We start from the raw sequence: 19,075 nt of genomic DNA on the forward strand, positions 1-19,075 counted from the left end.
GTCTAAGGGCTCCTTTTACAAAGCCGTACTACCGATTCCAATGCGGCAAATGCGACGAAGTCCATAGGAATTCAATGGGTTTTGTCGCATTTGCCGTGCCAGAGTCACTAGCGCGGCTTTGTTAAAGGAGCCCTAAATGCTCCCAGTTAAGTACACAGGCCACAATCATTAGACACTATCAATTGTTTTGTTTTGGGCGAGGGAGGGGAAACAATGGGGGATTAAGGGGATTACATGGGAAGTGCAATTTTCATAGCAATTTTCACTCCTGTACAGTGTTGTCCAAAACAAACACTATATAAAACCTATGCATACCCAGGAGGCTTTTGTAAAAGCTTATTGAAAATCAGAGGAAGGCACCTTTAGCTGACTCACTCATATGAGCTAGGAGTCAGTCGAAGTCATCTGCCACATAGAGTTGAAAAAAGAGGGAAGCACCCATGGGAGTTGCTCAGAGGAAAAGGGAAGCAACAGCAGTAGACTAATCAGTCCATAGCCACGTACTCAGACATTAGCAGAAGGGAAAAAGAAGAGAGAGAAATGGGGAAAGTACACGATGGTACATACCACACCAGTCTAAGCATTATATAATCTTATCCCTGGCTATACATTTTTTTGAATATGAGATTGCAATCATAAAGTTAAAGCAAACTTAAAGCAACAGGGAACTAATTGAGTTTTTTTGTTTTCTAAGGAAGCTGATACAGAAATCTTTATCTTTCAGGGTTCCTACAATCCTAGCTGCCACATTTTGGATCAGCTACAACCTTTCAGCAGCTGTTGGGGGTTGAAGGACATAAATACACATGTAGATGGCATTTTCAAATTTTCCTGTGTATTTTTACAGCACAAATATGGCTCACAGACAAAGGTAAACACAATGACAGTTATAGCTGCAACAATTTTCAAATAGAAATATATGGGTGTCTCTAATGTGTAGAGCATGCTTATTTTTAGCATGTGCTAAAAACGCTAGCGTACCTTTGTAAAAGGATCCCTAAGTGGATCATTGTTTACCCTAGGACATGTGTGTGATGCCCCCTGAAAAATGCCTCTGCTGCAGGCAGAAGGTGGGAGGATTTTCAGGAAGGCCACTAAGACAACAGAGGCTGGGACTGCCAGCCTAATGGGAGGTTTTATGAAGGGACAGCCTAAGGAGACAGGACCAAGAAGTAATAAATAGCACTACATGGAGAAAATTCTGGTCTTTGGTAACCCACCCCTGCCGAGACCCTGAGCACCGAGAAGAAAGTCCTGGGAACCATGGCAGGAGGAGTTTGCAGTGTGTGGTCATTGTAGCCCCTGCTACAGAGCAGCGGGTACCTGCGGAGTGCTCCCAACCAGTGCCGTAGTGAGAGCGGCTGACACCCGGGGCGGGTCGCCGCTGCGTACCCCACTGGGTGCAGCACGGCGCCCCCCCCCCCCCTCGGCATGCGCACCCCACCCCCCCGGAGCGCATTCTTACCACTAAAGTAGGAAAGGGGACGGGTAGGAGGGCCGCTCCGCCCCAAGTGCACGTCGCTGCATAGGCGCCCGGTATAAGAGGCTTGGGGAGGCTAAGCCTCCCCTGCTGCAGCAGGATGGATCAGCTGTTTGTGTAACCAGTTGTAGAAATTGGTTTATGGTTTAATTTGTTTACCTTACTGCTGGGAGAGCAGGGAGGTTGGCTGGAGGTGTCCTGGGTTGCCAGGGAAATATTTAACGAGGATGACTTCCTGCATGAGCAGTTCACACCAAAGAGACTTGATCTCGCCCTAAACTTAGCTACTCCCCACTGTGCTGTTCTCGTTTTCAGTGCTGTATGTATCTCCGTCTCCTGCCACCACCACCACCCCCCTCTCAGGTTCTAATGAAGACAGATGCACTTTTTTCTAGCTTGCAATATTCCAGTTAACCTTGATAAATGTTAAAAGCCTGTCAAAACACTCCTCTGATCTCTTAGGATTCACCAAGGTTCTTCACTCATTTTGTGTCTGTGGGAAAAGACCATGATGAATTGGGTCCTTAGAATCCCCCCCCCCCCAAAAAAAAAAAAAAAAAAAACATTTATATAAAATAAGGAGCCTTCATTCCTCTCTGGTGAATCATGAAATAAATCAGGATTTAAAAAGGAAGATGAATTATTTTTTAAATTCTGTGAGCAAACCAATGATAAAATCAATTTATTATTATGTTCATGGCTTCTGAATTCCTATGTGTAAAGAGAGTGGGAAGTGGACCAATGACTCCAGGGAAACGGGATATAGGATTTAGAAGTACCACTTTATTCAATGAGTCATTGAATAAAGTGGTACTTCTAAGTCCTATATCCTGTTTCCCTGGAGTCATTGGTCTACTTCCCACTCTCTTTACACTGTTATATTTGCGTGGGAGTTAGTGTTCATCCACCTAGGTGGATTACTTTCTCCTTGCTTTCTTCTGAATTCTTCTCACAGCAATAAACCAGTCATAATTTCTCCCCAAACACCATGCTAACCAGTGATCTTTTTTTGCAAATACAATTTGTTACAGTGAAAAAGCTGATTTGGGCCAAGCTTTTACTTTTAAAATCTGTAATTTATGATATATAAATCCATTTTTACATGCACAAGCATTACTTGTCAATAACCAGCAGCCCTTCCTTGGAACTCAGTTTCTTCTCCACCATGACAAAATTATATACCGAATACACTGCAAGAAAACTTTCACTTGCTAACCTTCAATCTCACTAATTAGGGTGGTGCTTGTAACTTTTCACATTTGGGATGTTGTACTTATTTTTTTTTCTGTGCGTTGTCAGACAATTATGGATGTAAGCCCCACCCCTAACCCCGCCCCCTGTAGCCTCCCAAAACAGTTGGGCCACCGACCGCCTATGTGTCACTGGGAGCTGCGTCGGCTCCGCTGGTTCCCTGCTCTCTCTGCCCCGGAACAGGAAGTAACCTGTTCCGGGGCAGAGAGAGCAGCGAACCAGTGGAGCCGACACCCCCCCAGTGGTGTGCACCCAGGGAGGACCGCCCCACCGCTCCCCCTTCCTACGCCACTGCTCCCAACGTGGGAACGACAAGGAGAGCTTGGGGGAAAAGATACCCTAGGTAGGAGGCGTGGTCGGAGCGGAAGTGTCTCACGTCCAGCAGGACTTTCATTGCACATGTAAATGGCCCCTGCTCCAGGATCAGACGGAGAGCAACTGAAGAGATTATGTGGAGATAATTGTAGACTGAGAGTTTAATCAAGATTACCAAGTACTTGTTCTGGTTTGGAAACAGAGGAGATTTAAGATCGAACTGAACTGTGAGTTTCAAAAGCCCTGATATCATGTGGAGTCTATGTTTTGCATTGCGCTGACTATCTGACGATAAACACCCTGAATTATTCAGACCAAGTTGACAATTTTATGAACTGTTTTCAAGTTACTGTTAGTAAAGCAAGTTAAAGTTTAACACTGAGACTGCTGACTAATCTTTGACAGTGCCCAGAGAGAGTATCCTTGGCCTACTAGATTTATTCCGGTCCTGGTCTGCACCCAGCTCGAGTGATTCAGCTAGTGGATGCTTTGTGTGTCAGACATATTCTGTTTGTGTGAACCCGGTCCCGGGTGGTGTAGAACGAAACTCCAGGGTGGAGCTGAGCCGGAGGTGTGCCCGGGGTTACACATGGAACGTGACTGAGCATTTCACATTTCCAGCCATTATGCATATCCATTATAAATTGACGTGAACCTGAGGCAAAATGGGAGGTGACTAGGGGAAGCTGATTAGCATTTTCTGCCTCTGCTGAATACCAGAGAGAGAGAGAGAAAGTTCAGCCCTTCTAGGTCATAGATCCAAGCCTACACTGAAGTGTTATCAGAAAGAGAAGCTGTAGGTAAATATACACTGTTGATTTTTAGACATTAGAGAAAACATGTCTAGGGAACCTTTTGTCTCTCTCAATACACTTTTTAGTGATATGGAATGAAAACTAAGCTTAGACCATGAATGCTGTGATTTGGGAATGTATTTGCATTGCATGAAAGTTTTGCTTCTTCTTTCTTTTATCACTTAATTACTCTACCATTAATTCTTTAATTGTGATTCTTTTAAATTTGTGCTAAATAAAGCTTTTAATCTATGTTAGAGTGAGTTTTCTTTCAATTACCATTGCTTCTGTGGGTAAACCATAGCCTAAGGAGGCAGAACAGGTTATTTATGCATTAGCATATATTACAATTCCTGTAACTGGAACGAAATAGGGGAAATAAACAGAAATATTTATCTAAAAAAAGATGTACTTCAACTTTCAAATGTTTATTTTGAATAAATGATTACCTTTTGGAAAAGTAATGTCATAAAGACTTTCATCACATGCACTTTCTCCAGAGTCTGGTTGATACTCTCCTATTGGAAGATTAGTGCTTTCTGAAAATCCACTTTGGAAACTGGCCGCTCCAGAGCTGCTGCTCAGGCTGGATTTCCCAAAATGTCCCTGAAGTAGACAAAGAGAAAGATAAAGTTCAGGCAAAATTAGGAGGGTCATGTTTTCTATACATGCAAGTGAAAAAAAGCAAACAAATTTATCTACAGGGATTTTTTTAACTAAAATAGTTTAATGAGTTGCTTTACGTCATTTTACATTGGAGCAACATTAACTATTTTCAAGACAACTATGCAAAATATTGTTAATTTTGTATACAAAAACTACACACAAAATCTTAGTCTTCACATATATGAATGGGTCATGTGACCAACAATACATTGCATTATAGGAGCTTCACAAAAGCTTTTGAATTTCTTTAAACGTCACATGCTTACTGTGTTTGTGCTGGTCTTTAAAATGTCTTTTTTTTAAATATTTTTATTGGCACTTATCACAGGTTTCAATTATCTACAGGGTTAACGTGCACAGGATAATTTCTACTTAGCTTATACTACCCGGGTGGCTGCTGCAACCCATAAATGTCTGCATTAAGAATTAAGGGCCCTGTTTACTAAGCAGCATTATAGGCGCGTTAACATTTTTAACGCATGTTAACCATGTATGAGCGTTAACCATGTTCGTGCCTACAATATCCTGATAGGTGCCTACATGGTTAGCGCACGTGCTAAATGTAGGCGCGCTAAAAACACTAATGCACCTTAGTAAGCAGAGCCCTATGAGACTGAAAAAACTTTTCCTGTTCAATTCCTCGTTGTCGGGGAGGGGAGTTACATTGTGCTACAGTGGAATTACTTTTGGAGTTTTGCCCGGCTGGATATTTCTGCAGACGTTTGTGGGTCACGGCAGTCACCCGGGTGGTGTAAGCTAAGTGGAATTATTTTACAGTGTGATATTTATGACATTAACCCTGTAGATTATTGTTGTTTGTATATTCTCCTCTGTTTTTTGGCTGCAGTGGTTTTTCTTCGAGTTGGAGTTGCTTTCCACTGCAGTTTGTTTCAGAGGTTAATTGAAACCTGTGATAAGAGCCACTTAAGAGGGAAGACCATTTCTGTAGGCACCCTTGGCTATTGAGGTTTCCCTTTTTAAAAATATATTCTTTATAGATAATCTCTAGGGTTACTGTTATGCTTTAAGGCAAACTGAGTGGTATTGGTTTCATATTGTTTTTGCTCTTTAATATTTTTTTTATTTTTAATTTTTCAGTTGCCATCATGCTCATTTGAAAAGTCCTCCAACAGCCATTTCTGTAGGGATTATTCATCTTGTACAAATGTAAAAATGCCTGGTGATTTCTAAATGAAATCTCTGGTAGCCTTTTACTAAGTTATGTTAGTCTCCTAGTGCGAGAGTGGGTGGAATATGGGTGTGACATGGGTAGGTGAAGGAGTGGCTGGCTATAAGAGTGGCCACCATGACCTGTAGCCATCATCTGATGGTAATACTAAAGTACCAGGAGAAATCTGATTTCTGATCTGAAAAAGAAGGGTTATCTTTGAAAGCTAATCAAAAAATGTATTAGTCCAATAAAAAAGGTTTTATGTTATTTTCTTTTCTATATTTTTGTTTTATTTTTATTTATTGCCTTTAAAAGTGGACTAACACGGCTATTACATCACTTTACTCAAACCTTTATATGGTTCGTGGCCAAGAATTAGATTTCAGAGGTTCTGTTCTCCTAAAAGGTTGGGGGTATTGGCTTTTCCAACTTGCAACAATATTACAGGGCTGCAGGTTTGAAGGCTCTCAGGAAATTCAAATTTGAGGTCCCGCTGATACACAGGGTTTGAGTGCTAATGCCATTCTCCATTTTTGAGGCTCTACCAGGTATAGAAACTGAAGTCCCCCCCTACAATGCTTAGCCACCTCTTCATGGGCTCACTGAGGAGATTTTGGTTCTCAGCAAAGAAAGTACTAGAGGATGATGGATTCTTATCCCCTTTCAGAAAACTGAGGCACTTTCACTCGAGTTCCATATCATATTTTCAGACTTGTAGAGTAAAATTGGAGGACCTTGGATGGATGCATGGTATAGACCTTGTTCATCAGGGCTCCTTCCTGGCCCATGCTCAACTACAGGAGTGGCTACATGCCAGAACTCCTTTTTACCAGGTCTTTCAAGTTTGAGATTTATTGCTAAGTCCCAATGCTAAAAACAATTTACACAGATCCCCAATGGACTTTGAAGTAGCCATATTTAAAAGTTGCCCCAGAAAAGGGATCTTATCCAGACTCTATAGAACATTAGAAGCAGGCAGACACACAGATCTCTCCTCTCATTAAGGGGCTTGGGAAAGAACTGGGAGAGTCTGCTAGGTATTCTCCCCGCCAAGATAGACAAATCAGTCTTTAGCTGCTACTTTGATTTTAGCAGCAAATATAGCTATAGTCTATTCTTGGAACCACACTAGAGGTCCTACAAAGACAGACTAGTTCACCATCTGTATGGAACTGTGCATGTCTGAAAAAATTACATTTGCACTTATGGGTCAAAAGGACAGGATTCAAGTTAAATGAGTGCCTGTCCAGGGTGGCAGCTTTTGACAGTGTTTTACTTTGGGCCTATGGCCTTTACTGGAGGTTGGTCTTTTGAAACATTTACTCAGTTTGATTTTGATATTGTTATTGACTTCTGTAAGCTGGGGTTGGTAGGGCTGGGGAAGAAGTGGGTTGAGGGGGTTAGAGGAGTATTTTTTCTTTCTTTATTTTTGGTTTATGATATGAATGTAAAATCTCACATCAAAGGTGGTTTGTATGATTATTGTCTTTTAACTGTATTCTTAATACGAATGTGAATTGTAACTCTTCCCTTTGTTGACCTTTAACTTTGTTAATGTGTTAATACAAATTAAAGTCCAAAAACAAATCACAAGGAGCAGCAGGATTTGAACTGGGCTTCGCTGCTCTAACTACTAAGAAACTCCTGCACCTTTAGAAAGAATTGTCCCCCGACACTGTGCCGGTAGCAGTTAGCAAATTTAAAGGCTTAATATCACCCGGGACTAATCCAGGCATCAGCACTGAATAATCGGTTCATAGACGGCCACTGAAGGTCATCTGGATTCCCAGCAATATCCACACCAGGGCCCAGATAACTGGCTAGAGAAAGTAAGACAGCCATTTTGCTGTCCTTCCTTTATCCAGTCACTTGTCCGGTTAATGGACTTAAAATGGCTGCTAACCAGGTAAGTCCCAGTTTTGTCCTGACTCCATCCTGGACCACCTACCTAGTACCAACTGGATTTAGTGCCGTGGCAATCAGAGCACCTATTCAGTGACACTAGCCATTTATGCATCGTTGAACATTTGCTCTGTAGCTGACTAATGGGATTTAAATGGGTAGGAGCCTTCCTACCCGGTCAAATTCTTTTGAATATCTATCCATGAATGTTTAAATTTGTGAAGGAAAATAGTAATAAGATTTGGTATTTTTTTCTGGGAGAAAAAATACAGAATACCACAGTGAAGTTGTGAGAACTGGGACACAAGCAGGACAGAGTATCAATTAAGCTTAATGGTGGGATTTGCAATGCAGATCACCTGCTGCTTGGAATTAATGCATATTAAGTCTGAGTCCTATTTCTTGTTGCTTTTCCTCCAGGACACAAAATCAGAGCGCACTACTGAAAATAGAGTTTGCAAGGTCAAACTTATAAGACAGTGTCCTCTACTTCTACTTTATTTGTAAATGAAAATTCCTTACAAAATTGGGTGGCAATTCTATAAATGGGCATCTCCTTGTAGGTGCCTTCATGGGGAGTGCCTATTCTGTAATGAAATTGGAGCACCCATATTCACTTATAGAATACTAGCATAACCCAGAATTTATGCACCTTACATTTAGACCCAAAAGTTACACCAGCCTTAGAGTTGGCGTACTAGGGTGCTCATTTTCAAAGCACATAGACTTACTAAGTTATATAATTAATTGAAAACTTAATATACCACTCAAAACTGACAATGCAGGACTAGGTAGTGTACAGACTAATATGGAGAAAAGAAAGAAACTACAAAATATTGATAGGATAGAACTCAATCACACAGAGATAGCAAGTAAGGAAGGGAAATGTAACGTTGTCTATGTGTTTTGCCAAAATTCAACAAGGGCTCACATAACTTTAGCATTCTATAAGTTACATGCATAACTGGAAGAAATGCACATGGCCTGCCCATGCTCCTTCCAAGTATACATCCCCTTTCATTAACGCATTATCTGCACCATTTTAGATATGTCATGGAAATGAGAATACAGCTATTTTTGCAAGTACGTGCAGAGGCTGTGACATATTTTCAATTACCAGGGGAGTACTTGTAAACATATTATAAGATTGGCATATCTCTGCTCTCCCATCAAGACATCAAAAAACTATGAAAAAAAATGTGGAAGATAAATGTTGATCAGACAAAATGATGCCATGGAGAATGCAGAATTCCAGAACGTTCACAAAAAGTGCCCATGGCACAGAAACACATGTGAATGCTCTGCTTCTACATCTGTTGTAATTAGAGAGTATCCCTTCACTGTGGAAATCTGACTGTTTAGTGCCTGCACGGGAAAGCATCTAGCGGAGTCCAACAGTGGCAGTAAGTGTGTAACGCTATACATGTAGTGTTATAAAATGTGTACCAGCATTAAACGTGCAGTGTTATCCCCGAAATTCTTAAAACTGCATGTGCAAAATTGGGCACATGCCCAATTTGTGTGTGCAATTTAATTAACGAGCCAATTAGCACCAATAATTGGGTGCTAATAATCAATTATTGGCACTAATTGACCTCAATTGAAATTTACATGCACAGGTTTAGTCACGTGACTCCAAAAAGAGACAGCAGCCATGGGAGGGCCATGGGCAGTTCAGGGATGTTCCTAGAATTTGTGTGTGCTATTATAGAATAAGGGGGATCTACGCTTAATTTAAACATGAAGATTTACACCAGGGTTTCCTTGGTGTAAATCCTCATGTCTAAAGTTCGGTGCTAAGTGTATTCTATAAACGGTGCCTAATTTTTAGTGCCATTTATAGAATTAGCGCATTATATTTTTATATCAGTTTTTGGTACTATTTATAGAATTCGGTCCTATATATTTAGTGCTATGCGTACTGCCTCCAGTTGCAGTGGTAAATGTCTAAGTCCATATAACATATAGAAAGACCCTCCCGGCATCGAGCAGGGCAGCCATGTGCCTGTGGCCCACCTCCTACAACATATACAGCATCTACTAGCAACCTTTTACATGCATGGACAAGATGGAGGCCTTGTAGAAGCACAACTTTTCAGAGAAAAACAGTGTTACCCCAGTGCTCCTAGTCATCTACAATGAGCACTGGCTGTTCCAGGAAGGCAGCTGGAGGGTACCACAACAAATCACAGGAAGGATTTAGGAAGGTATTCGGAAAACCCTTTGAAAGTAAGGGCACACAGGGCCCACATATACTAAGGCAAGTATTACGGCAGGAGATGAAGAGGTGACCAGTGCCATATATAGGGCATAAGTGGGGCACATTCTCCATCCGTAGGAAACACATAGCTACGGTCAGAGGAGCAAGACCTATGTTTTCAATTGGTGTGTGAAATAAGCAACATACAAGTTACATTGCTTTTGGTAATACAGTGAAGAAGTCTCTTCATTTCTATAACTGAATCCTTGTTAGACACAGCTGGGTGCCTAATACCTCCATTATCCCAATTGTAGAGGACTTAAGTTTAAATCAATTTATGCATCCAGCTTCTCTTTCATCTGCACGCAACTTTGGACTGCCGAATGCCTTAAAAACAACACATGATTTGGCAGCCTTCCAGAAATTATTAAAGACTAAACTGTTCAAAGAGACTTATCATAGTGATCCTTCTTAAAACATGACATTGATCTGGACTACAATTAGCTAAGATTGAATCATTCCTATTTGGTTACTTTATCACATTGTTATTATTGAATGCTTTTCATTACCCTTGCTCTTAAATACCTGAATTGTACTGTTTATATATTTTTCTACCAATTTATATTGCGTATTCTCTATTTTAACTGGAATATTACTGTGTATTTCTTATTCCGAAAATGGCGATCGCCACTACGGTATTTGTAAGCCACATTGAGCCTGCAAAGAGGTGGGGAAATGTGGGATATAAATGCAGAAAATAATAATAATAATATTATTAACATGAGCAGCCAATCCAAATGACAGCCTCACACATTCAGTAGGTGACCCTTCCTCACACCTATTTGCATAATCCCACATGAATTAGTTTCAACTCCCCCCTCCAACCAGCACCAGTGGATTAAACTATTTACAATTGTGAATTAACCCCCTATAGACAGCCCTCACCACCACCAGAGTAAGCTATGCACAATTATGAATACACCCCCTATAGACTGCCCCCCTTAAAGCATAGTGCTGAGGGCAAAAGTCAGGTACTGCAATGAGCTGTTTTTCAATGAATCTTCTGCTGCTTTCGCTGTTGGTAGGATCTGAGGAACAGAAAGAGGACACACATGAGGACCACACTTAGAAAATATGCCTGTGTACTCCAGAACGTTCCTGCCAATAACAAGTGCTGCAACAGCTCTGGTGGGAAGCCTGGACCTTAGAAACACATTTATTTCCACCATGGGTACCCTTCTAAATGGATTCCTTGTAATGGTCTTCCATCAGGGTGCTCAAGCCATAAATGTTCACATATTGAATACACAACCAGCTAACACTTGTGTGGTTAAGTGCAGAGTTCATTACTGTCATAATTTGTGCAAAATATAAACCCATTTGGAGACATTGCCCTGAGTAAAGTTGCTCTTTGTCCTTTCTTTGAAGGGGTGAACAAACATGTTGCTAAAGATGAGCCAGCTGATATTGTGTATCTGGATTTTCAAAAGGTATTTGACAAAGTACCTCATAAAAGACTCCAGAGAAAATTGGAGAGTCATGGGATAGGAGGTAGTGTCCTATTGTGGATTAAAAACTGGTTAAAAGATAGAAAACAGAGAGTAGGGTTACATGGTCAGTATTCTCAATGGAGAAGGGTAGATAGTAGGGTTCCTCAGGGGTCTGTGCTGGGACCGCTGATTTTTAACATATTTACAAATGATCAAGAGATGGGAGTAACTAGTGAGGTAATTAAATTTGCTGACGACACAAAGTTATTCAAAGTTGTTAAATCGCAAGAGGATTGTGAAAAATTACAAGAGGACCTTACGAGACTGGGAAACTGGGCATCTAAATGGCAGATGACGTTTAATGTGTGCAAATGCAAAGTGATGCATGCGGGAAAGAAGAACCCGAACTATAGCTATGTAATGCAAGCTTCCATGTTAGGAGTCACCGACCAAGAAAGGGATCTCAGTGGCATTGTTGATGATACGTTGAAATCCTCTGCTCAGTGTGCTGTGGCGGCTAAGAAAGCAACTAGAATGTTAGGTATTATTAGGAAAGGAATGGAAAACAAAAGTGAGGATGTTATAATGCCTTTGTATTGGTCCATGGTGCAACTGCACCTCAAATATTGTGTTCAATTCTGATCACCATATCTCAAAAAAGATATAGTGGAATTAAAAAAAGGTATAGAGAAGGGCGACAAAAATGATAAAAGGAATGGGATGACTTCCCTTTGAGGAAAGTCTGAAGCATCTAGGGCTCTTCAGCTTGGAGAAGAGATGGCTGAGGGGAGATATGATAGAGGTCTATAAAATAATGAGTGGCGTGGAATGGGTAGATGTGAATCATTTGTTTACTCTTTCCAAAAATATTAGGACTAGGGGGCATACGATGAAGCTACAAAATAGTAAATTTAATAAAAATCAGAAAAAATGTTTCGCCACTCAACGTGTAATTAAACTGTGGAATTCATTGCCAGAGAATGTGGTAACGGTGGTTAGCTTAGTGGGGTTTAAAAAGGGTCTGGATGACTTCCTAAAGGAAAAGTCCATAGACCATTATTAAATTGACTTGGGGAAAATCCACTGCTTATTTCTGGGATAAGCAGCATAAAATGTATTGAGCTTTGTTTGGGATCTTGCCAAGCATTTGTGACCTGGATTGGCCACTGTTGGAAACAGGATGCTGGGCTTGATGGACCTTTGGTCTGTCCCAGTGTGGCAATACTTATGTACTTATATAGATACTATATGTGAAAGACCAAATAAGTTCTCAGCTTTTAGATTAACTAAGATGATTTGACTAGAAGGCTCATAGGAAAAAAAGTGGGAGAATGTTCATCAGCTTATATGCCTACCATTGAATTATCTGGGTTTAACCTAGTTATTTCAATGAAATTTCTGTATGCCAGCACTTCCTCTCCTGTTCCTTGCCAGTTTCCTGGTGAGATGATCAAAAACAGAAGGGTAGGGGCCAGATTAGGAAGCAAAGTAGCTCTTCTCTTCTTTCTTTCTTTATTCATTCCATCCTCACTCTTTCCTTCCATCCCATTCCTTGAAAGACAGGAAAGGAGGACGGAACAGCTAGAGGAGAGAGGCTGGATTACGGAGCAGAATTGCTGTTCTCTACTCCATTCTGTCTTTTGGAGCTTCAACTTCACCCCTCTCCTCTTGTAATGCCCCCTGGGAATTAAAGGAAGGGCTGGAGCAGGAAACAGAAGGTTGTTCTCTACTGCATGATATTCCTTGCAGGAGCCCTGTGTATCCAAGTCTAACAGGTAAATGTTACGGTCATCCCTGGAAAATACTATATTAATGTATGTGAAAAAATCATGTGAAAGGGAGAGGAAGAAAGTTGATATGCACCCCATGTTAATCCACACTGAATCTCAAGATGACCACAGCTCAAACAGTCCTGGGTATTTTCATAAGAATCAGTCCAACCCGCCATGATGTCACCTAATTTTGCTATGAGTCTGTTCTTACAATTTTGCTGATCTCTTCTAGAGACTGAGTTCTTCAAAGAAGTGTTTTTTGCCACTGCCATTTTCTAGTATAATTGGACGAACTAGCTTCTTGATGATGTATCCATGTAAATGGACTTTGTAAGTATCTCTGTAAATAAAATACACCCTGTTGGAACCACCACCATTAACTGCACCCTGGGAGTTAATCCATCAGCAAACAGAAGGTCCATATTTTGACACAGACTTAAGGTTTCCTTTAAGGTCACTCTCTATATATCTTCTGTTCACTGGAGGGTGACGTTAAAGTAAATCTTACGTCTGTGCCAAAATAGAGCTGTAGCATTTACAGAAAGATCTGGTCAGTCTTCTCCAGTGAAGGACTCCTCACACTGGTCAACTATACCATCTGTTCGACCACAGGCCATCGAATACTCAGAACCCATGTTCACGACTAATACCCTAGACAGGGCAATGTGACAAATCACAAAATGAAAATCACACAACCTGTAAAGCGTCCTCATATAACAGATTTATTTTTAACCAAGCTGTGATGTTCTGAAGCTTAATGCTCTACCAGTAAAGGATAGCTGTGATTTTCATTGCAAGAGTTTTCATGCAAAGTTAACAATGTGCAATACTGTGAATATTTATATAGTAGAATAACAGTGAAGAAGCACCGCATTAGTAGGAATCATATTACTCTTTAGTCATTTGATCATGATTATGCACACCAATATTTAGTTTACTTATTTTATGCCATATGTTTTAAAAGAAGGTACATAGGTTTTGGGATAAGATATCAATATAATGATCACAAAATAACATTTTAAATCGTGTTAGAGTTTGGTTGCAATTCAACATCAATATTCTGGACACAATTGCCCCATTTCCCTCTAAAGTGAAGCAAATAAAACAAAGTGGCAAGTGGTATACTTCTGATTTATTGAAATTTAAATGTCTTTGTAGAAAATTAGAATGTAAATGGCAGAAAGATAAATCAAATCAATCTAAACTGTTATGGAGACAAGCAATACATGATCAAAAATTTGCACTAAAATCTATAAGGAAAAATTTCTATACTAGCTTGATAGGTGAAGATCATTTTAATACTAAGCAGTTGTTTTACATTGAACTACAAGCCTCCAGGTTCAAGAAACCTGATTATTTTAACTTTGTGCTGCACCAGACTAGGGGGTCCTTTTACTATGCTGTGGCAAAAAGTGGCTTGTGATAGCATAGGCACTTGTATTGGGTGCACCAGGCCAGTTTTACCGCATTTACAAAAAATAGCTTTTTTTTAATGTGACGGTGCCTGTGGTAAAAATGAAACCAGCGCGTGTTCAAAACTGACCTGAGCCCTTAACACCACCCATTAACCTAGCAGTAAACGCTCACACACTACACACATGGTGACCGGTCGGTGCGCACCAAGTGCCGATTACCAACGCATATAGGAGGAAATAAATAATCATCCACGCGTTATGGGTGCGCCAAATCTGAAATTACCACCAGGAGTGTAGTTTCATTTGGGCGCATGCTACATGTGCGTAGAGTGTACCACGACTTAGTAAAATGGCCCCTAGGTGAAGTGTGCAGTTCACACCAGCTGGTTTAATCTACCCCTGACGCAGCCAGTATTTGTTGGCAAAACATGGCCATGCCGGGCACAGATGTTTATTAACCTGGGAGCATTTTCACTTCATTCAAGACTACCTTTTTATATGATCTGTCTCCTGATTCTAAAATTTACAAGGAAAAATGGCAATATTAGCTTGCTAGGTAAAAATAATGTCAATACTAAGCAGTTCCTTCAGATAGTTAACACTCTTCTTAAGACACCTTCACAATCTAAAGCCACAGATCAAATTCCATCAGCTATTCAATTAGCAGATTTCTTTCAGGGAAAGTTCACTAACAGGCTTATTTTCAAAAGAGAAGGACGCCCATCTTTTGACACAAATCGGAAGACGGGCGTCCTTCTCACAGGGTTGCCCAAATTGGCATAATCGAAAGCTGATTTTGGGTGTCCTCAACTGCTTTCCGTTGCGGGGATGACCAAAGTTCCCAGGGGCATGTCGGAGGCATAGCCAAAGCAGGACTTGGGCGTGCCTACACATGAGCGTCCTCAACCCATAATGGAAAAAAACGGCGTCCCTGACGAACACTTGGATGACTTTACCTGGTCCTTTTTTTCTTACGACCAAGCCATAAAAAGGTGCCCAAACTGACCAGATGACCACCGGAGGGAATTGGGGATCACCTCCCGTTACTCTCCCAGTGGTCACTAACCCCCTCCCCCACCCTCAAAAAACATTTTTTAAATATTTTTTGCCAGCCTCAAATATCATACCCAGCTCCATGAAGGCAGTATGCAGGTCCTTGGAGCAGTGCAATTCAGGCAGGCGGACCCAGGCCCATCCCCCCTACCTGTTACACTTGTGGTGGTAAATGTGAGCCCTTCAAAACCCACCAGAAACCCACTGTACCCACATCTAGGTGCCCCCTTCAACCCTAAGGACTATGGTAGTGGCGTTCAGTTGTGGGGAGTGGTTTTGGAGGGCTCAGCACACAAGGTAAGGGAGCTATGTAAATGGGAGCAAATTTATGAAGTCCACTGCAGTGCCTCCTAGGGTGCTCGGTTGGTATCCTGGCATGTCAGGGGGACCAGTGCACTATGAATGCTAGCTCCTCCCATGACCAAAGGGCTTGCATTTGGTCATTTTTGAGATGGGCGTCCTTAGTTTCCATTATCGCCGAAAATCAGAAACGACCAAGTCTAAGAACGACCATCTCTAGGGACGACCTAAATGTTAAGATTTGGGCATCCCCGACCATATTATCGAAATAAAAGATGGACGCCCATCTTGTTTCGATAATACGTGTTTCCCGCCCCTTCACCGGGATGACCTGATGGATCACAATATTCTTTTACAGTTACTTGAGGAAATTGGTATTACAGGGAATGTGCTGAATTAGTTTAGCAATTTTTTGACTTGTTCATATAGGGTCAAGATGAAGGATACCGTCTCTTCACCTTGGCAGAGTACATATAGAGTTCCATAAGGATCTCCTCTCTCACCATTGCTGTTAATTGTCCTTTTACGATCATTAGGTCTTTTTTTACTGCATAATAATAATCTTCTACATTATATTTATGCAGATGATATTTCTGTTTTAATTCTATTTAATTCTGTGTCTCACATTGATTCTTCTAAGATTCAACATTGTATAACATAATAATTGGATGCTGTGTCATAAATTAAAGTTAAATACAGATAAAACTAAATTTTTCTGTTTTGATACCAAACTGGAAAATAGTCCTAAGAATATCAGTATTAAACAAGTAACGTTTGAGTTTTCCCCATTTATTTAGGTTTTAGGTACCTTAATTGATAGTGCTATTACTTTAGAAAACCATGTTTATTGGTTAAGAAATGCTTTCTTTTAATGAGAAATCTACAATCTGTTCAACACTATTTTGAAACGGACTCATTTAAACTGTTGGTCCAGGCGCTTTTAGTCTCTCAACCAGACTATTGTAATTTTGTTTATCTGGGATGCAATAAGAATTTACTTAGAAGAATACAGACCATACAGAACACTGTGGTTCATTTCGTTTTTGGTTTAACTAAATTTGATAATATCTCCCCCAGTTTTGTAAAATTGTATTGGTTGCCAGTCGAGGCTAGGGTTCTTTTTAAATTAGCTTGTTTCCTCTTCAAAATCATACATGTTTTGGCGTCTAATTATTTTTATGATCATTTCCATTGTCCTGTGGCTCAGAGGCAGTGGTGTGCTGGTAAATTTTTAACAACAGGCTCTCTCCCCGGTCCACCTCGGCGCCCTCCCCCATCCACCTCGGCGCCCCCCCATCCACCTCTGCGCCCCCCACCCACCTCTGCGCCCCCCCCAAAAAAATTGCACAGCTGGCTATACCCAGGGGGGGGGGGCAGCGGCCAACACATTACTCTCTCCAGCAAAAAAAAATTAAATGATCCCAGGTTCCAATATAATTCATGTTTAATATGGGATAAAATGCCATAAATAAGTAAATAAACATAAACTTTTAACGTTCAGCACCTGATTCTCAAAGTGGACATATTCCAAACACTATAATGAAAATAAAATTATTTTTTTTCTACCTTTATTGTCTGGTGACTTTGTTTCTCTGATCATGCTGGTCCAGTATCTGATTCTGCTGCTCTCTATCTGTTCCCTTGACCCAGGGCTTCCTTTCCATTTATTTCTTTTCTTTCCTCCTTTCTTCTTCATTTCTGGTCCTCCGCATACTTGACTGTACAGTGGATCCAGCTTCTGACTATTTTCTCCATTCATGTGCAGTTTCTCTCCTCACTTCCTTTTCCCTCATCTAATCTCCTTCCTCTATCTCCCCCTCCATGTCCAGCATTTCTTCTTTCTCCCTTCTCTCCCCTCCATCCATGTCCAGAATTTCTCTTGCTCTCCCTGCCATCCATGTCCTGAAACTCTCCTCTCTCCTCTGCCCCTCTCTATCCATCCATGCCCAGCAATTCTCTCCTCTGCCCATCCATGCCCAGCAATTCTCTCCCCTGCTTCCCTCTGCCCATCCATGCCCAGCAATTCTCTCCTCTGCCCATCCATGCCCAGCAATTCTCTCCCCTGCCCCCCTCTGCCCATCCATGCCCAGTAATTCTCTCCCCTGCCCCCCTCTGCCCGTCCATGCCCAGCAATTCTCTCCCCTGCCCATCTATGCCCAGTTCTCTCCCCTGCCTCCTTCTGCCCATCCATGCCCAGCAATTCTCTCCTCTGCCCCCCTCTGCCCATCCATGCCCAGCAGTTCTCTCCCCTGCCCCCCTCTGCCCGTCCATGCCCAGCAATTATCTCCCCTGCCCCCCTCTGCCCATCCATGCCCAGAAATTCTCTCCCCTGCTTCCCTCTGCCCATCCATGACCAGCAATTCTCTCCCCTGGCCCCCTCTGCCCATCCATGCCCAGAAATTCTCTCCCCTGCTTCCCTCTGCCCATCCATGCCCAGCAATTCTCTTCCCTGGCCCCCTCTGCCCATCCATGCCCAGAAATTCTCTCCCCTGCCTCCCTCTGCCCATCCATGCCCAGCAATTCTCCTCCCTCCCCTGCCCTCCCGCTCCCATCCAGGTCTAGTGATGTCCTTCACCCCCCCATCCTCCCCTGCCGCTCCAATCCGTTAGTTTCAAATACCTGCCTCGAAGCGCCACCTTATTTAAAGCCCTGCTGCCCGTCTCCAGCTGCCTTTCCTGATTACTTCTCAGGAGTTCGGTTCTTCGCGCCCTTAGTCCCGCCGCGGGAAAAGGAAATGACGTCAGAATGACTGCTCAGAGGGTAAGTCAAAAGAGTGATGTGGTCTTCTTGTTAAGGGGAAGAGGAAACTATGTCTATTCAAATTAACATTGGCCTTTCAGGCAGCCAGACATTGGAAAGATTTTGCTGATATTTTTTATGCTTCCCAATCATATTCTATTTTTAGGATAAAGGTTAAAACATGGTTGTTCCATAAATTTGTTTTAAACCAAATTATCTGAATATGACTAACATTTTATCTTTTTTCTATTCCCAGAAGGGTCTCTTTGACTGTGTATCCCACTTAGAACTGTGAGGCATTAGTGGAATAAAAGACCAATTTATTATTATTATGATTATTATTTTTATACTAGTAAAAAAGGCCCGTTTCTGACACAAATGAAATGGGCGCTAGCAAGATTTTCCTTGGCTCCCCTGCAGCTGCCCGTGTCCAGTGACCCTCCACTCCCCCTGCCCCCCTGCAGCCACCCATGTCCAGCGACCCTCCTCTCTCCCCTGCCCCCCTCCAGCCACCCATATCCAGCGAC

The 19,075-nt window shown here is 41.7% G+C and overlaps 1 protein-coding gene across 3 annotated transcripts in view; it reads right to left on the reverse strand.

The window, feature by feature from the left end:
* NEK10 (NIMA related kinase 10) overlaps window positions 1-19,075 on the reverse strand; it is a 487,142-nt gene that overhangs the window by 141,284 nt on the left and 326,783 nt on the right. For all 3 annotated transcript variants that reach the window (XM_030205786.1, XM_030205778.1, XM_030205768.1), the window contains exon 27: window positions 4,290-4,446. In XM_030205786.1, the coding sequence (XP_030061646.1) occupies window positions 4,290-4,446 (157 nt within the window). The remainder of the gene's footprint in view (window positions 1-4,289; window positions 4,447-19,075) is intronic.

This window comes from Microcaecilia unicolor, chromosome 1 (assembly GCF_901765095.1).
Source record: "Microcaecilia unicolor chromosome 1, aMicUni1.1, whole genome shotgun sequence".
Classification (NCBI taxonomy): Eukaryota; Metazoa; Chordata; class Amphibia; order Gymnophiona; family Siphonopidae; genus Microcaecilia; species Microcaecilia unicolor.